The sequence below is a fragment of the Acyrthosiphon pisum genome, chromosome A3 (assembly GCF_005508785.2).
Source record: "Acyrthosiphon pisum isolate AL4f chromosome A3, pea_aphid_22Mar2018_4r6ur, whole genome shotgun sequence".
Lineage (NCBI taxonomy): Eukaryota > Metazoa > Arthropoda > Insecta > Hemiptera > Aphididae > Acyrthosiphon > Acyrthosiphon pisum.
Window position 1 is genome coordinate 31150419 of NC_042496.1, and position 13048 is coordinate 31163466.

Sequence of the window (13048 nt, forward strand, 5' to 3'; positions counted from 1 at the left end):
AAACTCGTACATGATAAATCCTTAATATTTATATTATGTTATATTAATTATTCTACACATAGAACACGCCATGACAGTTTTTATTTTTTTTTTTCACTCAAGGATTTGCATTTTATTATTTTAATCATGATTGGCTAAGAACGTGTGTGGGGCGGGGGGCTAAATCCCATCCAGCCCCTGTTACGCCGATGAACATAGGAGATTAAATGTATCCCTTACGTCCAATTCGTCACGTCCAGTGAAGTAAGCTTATACATTTCTAATTACTTATCGAGGGAAAGAAATCATTAACCAGTGACCATTTCGTGTATAAAATTCAGCCAATATTATGTAAAAAATTCCACGTGCACATACGGGGAAGAAAAATAGAAAGCGATTACATTATGATTTATAATAATTGTAAAACAATTACTTCGGCGGTTCCGTGTAGGTACCACGTGCGCATCGTAAAATATGTTTTCTCATAAAGTATAATTTCCGTCTTTCGTCGTTTCTGCGATGTAATATACTGTATAAAACTCGGGTCGTTGGACGCTTCTTCTTCCGACGAATCCGGATTATGCATAATTAATAGATTTTTGGTTTGACCCTGGTTTTTTTTTCATTTTCATTTAAGACGATCCAGCTGCGATAATGATTCGTAACAAAAGAACCATCGCGGTCGCCGTCGGCGTCGTCTTATATATACATTATAATATCATCCTCTCGGCTCTCTCCGATTCTCCCATCCGACTCTTTATAATATTATAATATACGACGTATATACTGGTTGGCGTTTTTCTATTTTATTTTCACTGTTATTTTTATTTATTTATTTTTTTATGAATAATAATAAGCGCGTGAGCCGAATTTCTGTATAAAATAATAGCGTACGCCGCGGCGGTCGGTGGGAGGGCGGTGGCGGCGCGCACATAAAAGGAGGTCATAGCGAAAATTCGATTTCTACTTTATGAAAGCGGCGACGACGGCCGCGGCGGCGGCGTCGGTGGCAGGGCTGTCGAGGATTTAGTGTGCACGAGAACTTTTTGGACTGGAGCCCGACACAGAGGAGACTATTTTTTCCCCCTACCGCTACTGTGAATCTACATGTATACACACACACACACATATATGTGTATATCTATTTATATAGTATCATCCCGAGTCCCGACCAACCACCGCCATTGATGTCGCCACTTATGCCACCCCTCGGATATCGCAGTCCGCGCCGCCGTCTGCAGCTGCACACATACACACAAATCAAACAGGTTTATTTATTTCAGAGAGACTATATCTGCCGAGACTCGGAGACTGTGCGTGGTACATATGGGAAGAGCTATAGCGAGAGATTGTATTATTTTATATTACCTATTGAATATATTATTATACTACCTATACATTATCGAAACGCGCGTTATTACTGAAATTATAGATAATATTGTATTTCACATAAAATATCATAATAATAGTGCACTGACATCTTCTCAAGGGCCTATACATTTTATATATGTTCAGTTTCTTATTTGATACATACCCTAATCATTATTATACCTAAAATATATTATATTATGTTAATGTATTATATACTTATTATTATATTCTAAAGACTAAAATACAGCATACTAATATCGCACAGACGTTTGTATAACCTTGTCACGTTTCCATGTCGTACTATGCATCGTATATTATTTTTGGATTAAATACCGTTTATCCAGCCGTGCGCAGTACTCGAGTTTGATAGGTTGCCGGATATTCGTGTAGGTCCCTTATTCGTCTTGGATCCAATTATTTTCGCTGACGTTGCTGGGTTTTTTTTTCTGTCGTAGTTCTCGTCCTCAGCAGTAGTTGTCTTTCGTTATTGCGTCGCGTAGAACATGGCGTGACGAAACATCAGAGCCCGTCACGTCACCGCCTGAACGTTTTGAAATAAGTCGACCGACGTATGTGCGGAATACTAAAGTGCGGAAAAGATTTATCGTGTGTGACGAGCAGCTATCTTCGTCACTGACAGATCATCGCGGACCAATAGTGGTCGGGGTGCCCAATGCGACAACGCGCTCATTATAGAACTTAGTGTCGCAAACATTTTCTAGCCGAAAAATGTGTTACCTATTGAAAAAATTATCTGTACTGTCTTTTAGATTCTGACCGGAGCGATGAAGCCAGTGGTTTTACAGTGTATTTTTTTTTTATCCTGTATACAAAATTTCTACCAGAAGGAGTTCTTCAATTTCAACATATACAAGTAGGTACCTTATCTTTTAGCAAATTGGATTAAGATGGTACTTTAGAGAGATCATTTTTCGATTTTATCAATATTTAATGCCACGGGAAAAACTACCGACAAATTACAAAAATCCGCTAAAAATGGGATTTTAATTTCTAACGCTTTGCTTATCACCGCAGTAACAAATAAAAAATTATAATATTATAATATCAATTCAACTTAAAGGCTATAATAAATAATACAATTTTAAAAAATCCAGACTGACTCCGCTCAGAATCGTTTTTCTTATATAATGATATTATATCATTGAATTTAAGTTTAATACAATCCATTATACATTGAACCACTTGTAACCTACTGTACACTAGAGCGACATCCACTTACCTGTTTTTTTTTTTTTTATATGTATTATCATATTATATTCTTACGAGTAAGTATATTATGTTACCAAAAATCTAGTTGGGATTTAGTTTAGCAGTTTCTAGCTATATACAAAACTGTACGTTTTCAAATCTCGAATATCCGATAAAGGTTTGAATAAAATTTCTCGATTTTCTGAGAACGCCAGTCTGATTTTTATTTGCTAGTGTAGTCACCTCGACCATGCAGTATATTGATTGGTAATCCGAACACGTGTACAATATTAGTTTGGAATTTATCGCCCGTATTAGTAGCAAGGAGTTAATTTTTCGATTTATTTATTATTGTTTATTTTTGAATCGCTTTATAGAAAAACGAGGATTATATTATTATCATCGCTATACCGGTTTTTTTCCTTTCAACGCTAACAGATGATTAATAGCAAAACTTTTGATTTATATAGGGTATTATTTCCATCCCTGCACAGTAATGATAAATAATAAAATAACTATAGATTGCAGTTGAATATAAGCAACGTAATGCAATTTTTAAGTAACGTGGCGAGATCATATTTTTATTAAATTATAAGCCAAGCGGATGTCTTATATAAATATATATAAGTATATAATATATATATATATATATATATATTGAATTCTACTGTGCTTCTACTGGGGGAGGAGATATTTCAACCGGTAATACAATGCCATCGACCACACAACCGTTTCACGAGACGACTAGTGACATGTCTAGACATTTATAAGGGTGGATCAGAGACATTTAGCATATGTTATATCCTTACATTTAGAAACCACGAGACTCTATTAAAATCAAGTAATGTTTATTTAAAAATGATTCATCCATACTACCTTCAGTAAACTTGTGCCAGAACTTTAAATATTTTAAAATATTAATACGTTTTAAATGTTCAATGTGAACAAAATTATTATAATTTATTAAGTTTAGTAATACTTTTAATATTGTACAACCTTTGAATGATAATTATTGATGAATCATCCATAGTAAATTATGGAATTAAAAAAAAATGCATTTAACATAATTCCATCAACTGCTCATATAACTCTTTAATTTTATATATAACATATTAGACACATATTTAATTAAATAGGTATAGCTTGCCATTTTAGATTCTGAGCGAAGCGAGGAAGCTAGTGGTTTTACAATCGTTTTTATTTATCTATTATTTATTTTTTATTCTTGTTTACAAAATTTTTAAGTATATACTAGATGATATACTAGACTTATACCAGGTGATCAAATAAAAGTGTCTATAATCATTATTTCGAAAAGTTAAAATTTTTTCAAAATATTTTTTGACATCATTAATTGATGTAATTTTAAAACAAAATTTTGGCAAAAATATAATTTTTTAAGTTTTTACTATCTTGGATAACTTATTTCATATTCCAAAGCAGTATTTCAATTTATAAAAATCAGATTTCGGACAAGTAGTTATTTTGCTATAAGAATTTAATGTTTAAACGGGGTGAGTAGAGTGGTACTGGGATACCCCGAAAAATATAGTCTACTACTCCACTAATCAAAACTGTATATAGGTACTTATAAAGTTATAAGTTATAATTAATGAACTACGACTTCTTCAAAATTTGATTTTTATGGATCGAAATACTCCGAATAACATTCTGTTTGGGAATACGAAATAAAACATGTACATAAACCTACGGTGTCATTCAAAAAATTAAAACACTTCAAAAGTGATAACTATAAAAGATAGTTAAATAATATATTATTATTATTATTATTATTATTCATTTTCAGAAATTTTGTTTTGAAACAACATCAAATCACATGAAAAGAATATTATATTTTTAAAAAAGTTAAAACTTTTCAAAATAATGAGTCTAGACACTTGATTAATGGATCATCTGGTATATTAGTATATTATTATACCAAGGTAACTGGCAAAAGTACAATATAATGTAGGCATAATATAGTTAGCGTGTTGTGTTCGTATACGTATTACAATATATTTGTCGCGTACCTACGTCATCATTGTCGTCAGCTACAACATTATGTGCACCGGCGTCTATGATACAAGGCGAAGCTCGCCGTGTCGGGAACGTAAAACTTAAGTCGGCTGTAGAGGTTTTCAAAATAATGAATTTAGACACTTGAAGGGATCACCTGGTATAGTGGTATATATTATTATACCTAGGTAACTAGCAAGGATACAATAATATAATGTAGGCATATAGTTAGCGTATTATTTCGTGTACGTGTTATAATATATTTGGCGCGCAACCTATTCGCAATATTATTTTTCGCGTACGTCATCATTGTCGCCAGCATGTGCATCGGTGTCTATATGATACGAAGCGCGTCGTGTCGGGGACGCAAAACGCTAAATTCGGTTGTAAAGGTTGTTGCGGGGCTGTAACTGCGTATAGTTGCTATTCAAACTCGTATATTACTATAATATAATATTATAATATTATATATTATGCTGTCGGTACGTAAAGGTTAACGGGGTTTTTTTTCACTCAATCACCTACTTCACCCTCTCACCGCCGAGAAATAAACGCCGTCCGGTCGCGTGTAAAGGTCAATTGTTTTGCGTAACAACCGTACCCGCTACACCGTCACTAAAAAAAAAGGCTCTTACCGCTTTTGTACCCGGATCCTAACATATCATCGTCGGAGATGAATTCGCGCGTCGTCCAACAGTAATATTATGCTAGTATATAGTATACACTGTATACAGTAGGTATACCTAAGTCTTACTATACTCAGAGCCAGTCCAAGTTTCAGACCAGGGGCGTGTTTAGCAACGCCAAGGGAAGGGGGATGCAAAAAAATTACATTTCAAAATAATGTAATAATTTATGACTATTACCTAAACTTATTGTGTTAGAAACATAAAATGGAATTAATTACATTCAATAATAACAATTTTATAAAAGTTATAATAGCTTAATACGTTTGGAGTGTTAAGGGGCTTAGGAGCCTACAGTTGACCTGCTTTTTGCTCGAAAAAATGACTTACAGAAAATATTCTCATGATTCGTAGGTAATCAGATTTCGATAATTATTTTTTTAAAGAGAAACATTTTTTACAAGGCGCATTAGACTTGAATTTTCAAAATACTATTTCTAAACCATATAATACGACTTTAAATATGACCAAATTTTTGTGGTAAAGGAGGTTGGAGGATCTCGGGCCTCTTGTGCCTCCTCTTAAATATGCCCTGTCTTGGATGATTAGAGTGAAATTACTAAATATATTGGAAGGCAGCTGAGAAATAATTGCTATTTATAAGTAATTTTACAGTTTATTTTTTTTTTGGTATTCGATAAAAGTGAAGATGGATTTAAAAAAAAAAACATTTGAACTGGGTATTTACTTCATGGCTCATGTGTTCCTTTAATAATTCGAGTCACAAGCAGAAATAAAACTGAGTTTAAAATATGGGGGTGTGGGTAATTTCTTAAAATAATTATTTTCTCGATCACTCTATTCAATATTTTTAATAAGTAGATAATTTATCAATTTACAAAGTTAGGAAATCTAGGTCATCAACCATAGGTCCCTAAAATAAACTCAGACCTGAGGGCCTGGTGTATGCACCCCTGTCCCCCCCCAATCACGCCCGCTTTATTTTTAGGCGATACCCGCTTAACCCTATTTCCTCCCTACTTGGTGGACGTACAATAGGTATATACCCTATTATATTTTAAACACACGGAAATTACATAAAATACAAATTATTCAAACTCATTTAGTATTATCGCGGATGTTTTTGAAAATTATCATACGTTTTGTAGACTTATAGAGTATTTTTCAGTATCTTGATTATTATGTAGGTACCTACCTATGTCATGATTAGTGAAGGAGAATAGTTTTTTTAAAAATATTTTGTTGTATAAGTATTAAATATTAAAATATGTAAAAGAAATTTTTATCTTTATTTATAAACATTTAAAGTTTAATTTATTAACATTTTTGAAGTGGCTGTAGGTATACTTGATTTATATTCCGCGAATACGTGGCTCACTGTTCCACTTATCTAAACAATAAACAAATATTAATAATAATAAAACTTTTTGTTGAACGTATACGTTATCATTTTACGCTAATATTTTATTAAAGTATCTTGCTCTAAAATATGAATAAAGGACTATTCGTCGTTAAAAATCCTAAAAAATTGTGAGCGAATAATTTTTTCTCCGCAAAAAACGTAATAATACTAACACACAAGTATTTCAAAAAAAGTAAACATTTTTATTTCACTAGAACTTACATATTATAGTCAATGATGACTGACGACTGCCTGTTAGCTGACAAATATTAATAAATTATATTATATTGTAACACGTAAATATTATAATAAAAAGCGATATTTCGATCGCACACGTTTTGTAATAATTTAAAGAACGCGATCCAGTGAAAAAAATTCCATTTTAGTCAGTTTAGTCAGCACCTATTTAAAATGCTCTTAATATTGTATTATTTGAAACTAGTTTAAAATCGAAAAATATATTTATCAAATTTAAGAAGAGTTAGCAGAACTGCAGCTCAACTTGTCTGTGTGAACTTTTAATCAAAAATAATTATTTTCATTTGAATTGCCTCCGTAACTTGTGATCTCGATTTTTAAGTCATATATATTGAATATATATTATATTATATATATTATATATATTATATTCGTTTGAAAAATTGTGACTTAAAAATATTAAAATTTAATCAGGTAAAAACCTTGTTAGCTTACTTTAAAAGTTACTATTAAAAAGCTTACATTATAAAGTTACTATTCCAGTAAAAATATTGAAATAAAATTCTTTAAAAAACTCAACATAGGTGTTAGATACCTCAAAAACCTTAAAAGATCTAAAAAACGAAATTCAAAACAAAAACTTTTTACTCTGATTCAAAAGTAAGACATAAAACGGTATAGAACGAGCGTAGCCTAGCTACGGAAAACAATGCCAAGTACTTCAAAATCCCAGCCGCCCTAATATATTGTATATTTATATCCATCGCTTGGTCCCCATATATCCGGTCATTACATAAAATGTATCCTAAATTGCTATGTGTATGAAATAATATATTATATAACAAAAAAATTTCCTCCTCTCCACGTCACGCGGAACGTTGCCAAGACCGAGTCATTATTATATTGATATTTGCAGTCTGCCGGCCATTTTAACGCGACTCCGTGTAGTTATTATATAGTGTTTAGATACGAGTTTTATTTCTGTTGAGACGATTTTTATTTTTAATACACGACACGTCGTATTACACAGGTATAGGGACTGTCAACAAATGAATAATATATAGGTACAGTTTCTAAAGTTTCTAGTGTCGTTTTAACGTCATCGTAGTTTTATTTGTATAATCATACACCAAGGTTCTTCGATATCGTAATATTATTATAATATACTTTCCTTAAAATGTACCTACCTATAAAATATTATATGCTAATAATATGCTTCATACTGTAGTATTGTACGGCGGAACAAATATATAATAAGTATTGTATTTTATATTCCGAATGGATAGTCGAGAAATATAAAATAGTTCCCTACAATATTATTATTATTATTATATTTATCGATCTCTCCGCAAGTGGGCTTTTCGAGAAATATTTCGAGCGTTATTCGACGAAAGTGTAGGTACCTACAATATATCATATTGTATATTATAACATAATATTATTATTTTTATTATACAGCAGGACAATCAAAGGTACTACTATTATGTGTACAATATTGTATTTGTATTTAGCATAGGCGTGTTTAAAATGTTTTGTCCCGTCCAACGAACATTTTGATTTTGGACTTTTTTTTATTTATTTAATCTGCAGTATCGATATTAAAATACAAAAAGTATCCTTTTACAAGATCTCTAAGGCCTTATTTTATTATACCCTACCACGTATATCGCACGTGATAGATACATCATCTCGTACTTATTATTAAACAAAGCGTAATGTATCAAATACTTCTATAAGAGAAAAATAATTAAAAATTTGACCTAACCGAATTTGATAAAACCACGAAATGTTGACTTTTTTTAATTTCATCTATGCTTAAATAGTTAAATGGTGGATATACTCACTAATCGACATGATAAAGGGGAAATATTAATAAAATCTCGTATTTTAATTTAATATATTGCATATAGGAGAACATTGGATTATAGGGGAGGTTTGCTTGAGGATGTGTAGCACTCTCAGCTTTCATATAAGCTCCCAGCCTACTCGAGTAATTGATCAGTGACCCTTACAATGAATCCGTAAATTGTGGATTTTGAATTTTTATTTTATTATTTATTTTGATATATTTTATATATATTTAGATATTAATATATTGTAAGTTATAAATACATTTTTGTTATCAAAACATAATATTATGTACATTATTATTATAATTTATTCTCGAATTATAATAAAAAATATTTTATATTCTATTAATTCAATGATATTATACATTATGTATGTTTTAAATGAAATGAGCCTAAAGTAATTGGAAGGTTGTGGGGTAGGGGGTGGTCACTGGTCAAGGCCTACCACGTCTGTGGAACATAAATCATTTTAGCACACCCCAACTTTATTTCTATATGCTTCTATGACTGTAGCATTTGTGTAATAATATTACGAAACATACTTTTGTATATAGTGCTCGCCGCGTGGCATCATAATATTATACGTATTACTAGTTACTACAAAACGTATAATAAAATGATTGCAATGAAAATATTACGTTTATAGTGATGATGTAATAAAACAACAATAAAGTAAAACAAATCGTTTATTTATTTTTTATCATCAACGGCGTTTCTATACTTTCTTTTATTCGTTAAAATGTGTGCGTTATATTATATTATATAATATATAATATTATATATTACATTATTAATAATATTATTGTACAAAATATGCAAGCTCAAATGACGTATTGTTCACATGTACAATTTTATGTTATTATTATACATATTATAATAATATTATAATATCAATAGTAATAATAATATTATAATATCAATAGTAATAATAATAATAATAATAATAATAATAATAATAATAGTATTGCATTCGCATATAATATATCTAAATCAATACTCAATAATTCTTATTGTATAATATTATATAATTTTACTGCGTTTCAAAAATGAAAACTTAACAACTCGTAATATAATAACTGTACACATTTTTTGCTAAAGTACACATAAAAACACGTATTATAATATATTTCATAAATATGCGTGTATACGTGTATTATAATAATATGTAATATATAATAATGACTGCAGTATCTCGATTCGAACTTAAGACGTAAGTCGAGTGGTTTGTACGTGACTGGACGTATTTGTCGAGCTCGTACGTGGAAGTCTGCTCGTCTCACAGCAGAGCCACATCGCTGGATGACAATTTAGCGATATAACGATATAACAACAATATTGTAATAAATAATAACAATAATAATAAATTAATAATAAGTATATATAGTGTATACAGTATTATAATATTATTTGGTATTATAATTATTATTATGTGTTGTATATTATGCAGTTTGCGCCGAATTACACGTACTCAGCAGCTCGTCTCCGAGTATTGTCATAATCCGCTCGGTTCGCCCTGCAGCGCTCTGGACGCTTCCATTATTGCTTCGTCCAGCCGTTCTACCCGGGTACTTATCGAGTGATCGCTATAACAAAAACAACAACAACGGATTAATGATTTTCGAATTTTTTACTAAAATTAAATTTCACTACAGTCAGGGTCGGATTTTGAGTCTTGGACCTGGGGGGGGGGGGGGGGGCAGTTATCGTCGAAAGGTCCCACTTTGGAATTGTATATTATACGTACTAATTTATATAAAGATACAAAAATTAATGAAAGAAACAGTCGTGGACGACTGAGGACCACCGGTTTCCGACCACTGCTGGTATATAACTATAGTATACAGTCTCATGATATTTCTTATTTTGCTAGACGAGTGACAACGTAATGGATCAACCGGTCAAAAGAAAACTAAATCTAGTTAAAAAATCGTGTCTAAAAACTGTGTCAGCCAAATTTTCAGAATAGAACGCAATATTATTGATACAAATTAAATCTAAAATAGTGTGAGTGCGTATACGTTGTGTCAGCATCGACTGTTACTTTTTAATTTTTACAATACACCCAACGATCATAAGGCAAAAATTAATAATTCAAATCGTTTTTTTCCCCTAAATATAAGATTCTATTTTTTTTTATGACAATCCGGTAATATTAAATTTGTCAAGTTTGCTTAAATTAATTTTTTTCAGGAAATTGGGATTATTAGTCCAGACCCGTTTTAAGGTTGAGACCTTAGGCATCTGACTTGTTTGCTTAGGCGGAAATATGCTACTGTCTAAAATAAATACTATAAACGTCAATAATCGATACGATGCGTGGTGGTTAGCTTGTTGTATTAACTTTTTACGCGTTAAACGCGAATTTCATAATATGCAGGTATATCGACATATCATAAATGTTTAAAAGTCGATTCATTTTTTACTATTACGTCATATTATATAACATTAAGACATTAAGCACCAAGGTGTTTATTTTTGATGATTTTGGTTAATGCAGTTGATGCGGACATTTTGTTGACGGTCATGTCTGTCTTCATGGATACGGGGAAATCGGTTTTGGCGATTTATAGGGACCGTAAAGTAAACACCATTAATATTATTCGTTAAATTAATTTCCAAATACATATTATTATTATTTTCGTAAAGAAAAAAGGCATTAGCCGTTAATATGTGTACACGTTATAAAGAATGATTCTTTTAACCATAATCGGTAGGTACGTAACAAATAATGTATTATCATGAGACAATAATATTAACGTTTTAGGAAGTATTTTTTTTATGTCAAATATATCATTGGATGAGTGGTAGTGAGTATAGCGTAGTAGATCACAACTTTTGTAGACTCCCCAGTGTCAATTTACAATTGATCTAAGTAATAACTAAGAAATTAAATACATTTTAAATTTATAAAAAAAATGTTGTAACCACATATTTTGGAAAAACATGTAAACAAATTGACTTTTTAGTGACGTTTCTGGCTTAATTATAAATGTATTCAAAAAATTTACTAAGAAAATTAGTGTGTAGATGACCACACGCATATAAGTATAATTTGGGTTAAAAAAAAAGTACTAATATTCGAAAAATAAATAATTAAACTTCGTGGATAATAAACGCGTGCCTACTAAATATAGTGCGTTTAAACCGTAATTTTATTATACGTCTAATAGGTGTATAATATTATATTGTACAAGATTTATTTTGATACCGTGTAAATATAAAACAATATTATAACATAATGTCGAATCTCGTGTGCGAACTCGGTTCGCTGGTTTTTAGTGCTGCGACTTTATTACTTATATTATTCTATTGCAGCTGTCCGTTTGCGTTGAACATGTTTTGACAAAAATTTATCGCGTTAATATTTCATCTCCGGAGGAATTTCGTGCAGCAGAGACGTTTTTATTTTCTCGAGTCAAATAATATATTAGTTACCCCGCTCGAATCGTACAATATATATACATATATGTGTAATAATATATAAATTGTTCGGTGAAACATACATTTAAAAACGTTCCGTGGAAATGAACCAGGCACTATAAAGTTTTGTACGAAACGCGCGCGATTCTCGAACTCTGTTTCGCGGCGGTACAAAATGTACCAATTATATTATTATATGCTCATATATTGTGTACTATTTTTAACGTTTAAGAATTTTATATTATTATCACAGCCTCACAGGTAAAATATGTTATATGGCGCAAGGTTTACAACAGCAATCGTATATTGTATTGGGTGTTTTTGTGAGTGAACCCCATCACATAAAAATCTATGACACTCGTGATTCTGAAGGTAATGACATAGCTATAAAGGTTAGTCATCTTATAATTATAATCATAGACTCGTAGAAATAGACGGAACCTTTGTTCCGAGGACTGAGAGGCGTGGTCGTGCCAAACGGATTAAGAGAGATAGTACGAGTCTTATCGTAAGACTATACAAGAGTGAGAGAAATGCCAGCATTGCACGCGTTATCATATCTATGTCCCGTCTATTTCTATAAGTCTATGATTATAATCCTTGGGCTAGCGATATTTTCGGTAATACCGTAAATACTGATTGTAAAATATTAATACTTCAGTCTTCAGGATACCGGTATCAAAATTTGAAATACCACCAGATTGTTACCAGCATTCCTGTATTATGCAGTGTTAAGACTTATATTGATAAAAAATTACTCATCTCTTATTTTATCTATACATATATATCACTATTGTGACATTTGTTCCGAGGACTGGGAGGCAGCGTGGTCGTGCCAAACGGATTAAGAGAGATATCTAGTACGAGTGAGAGAAATGGCACTGTTCCGAAGACAGCCAATACATATAGCTTTAACAGCACCCGATCCTCGTAATAAGCTCCGGTTCCACCACTGC

General features: G+C 31.4%; 1 protein-coding gene across 1 annotated transcript in view; it reads right to left on the reverse strand.

The window, feature by feature from the left end:
* Positions 1–9674: 9674 nt before the first annotated feature.
* Positions 9675–13048, reverse strand: part of LOC100165542 (protein tipE) — a 78603-nt gene continuing 75229 nt past the window's right edge. Inside the window, 1 exon segment of the mRNA XM_001944580.5 lies at positions 9675–10255. Within this exon segment, the coding sequence (XP_001944615.3) occupies positions 10165–10255 (91 nt within the window). The 3' untranslated portion in view covers positions 9675–10164.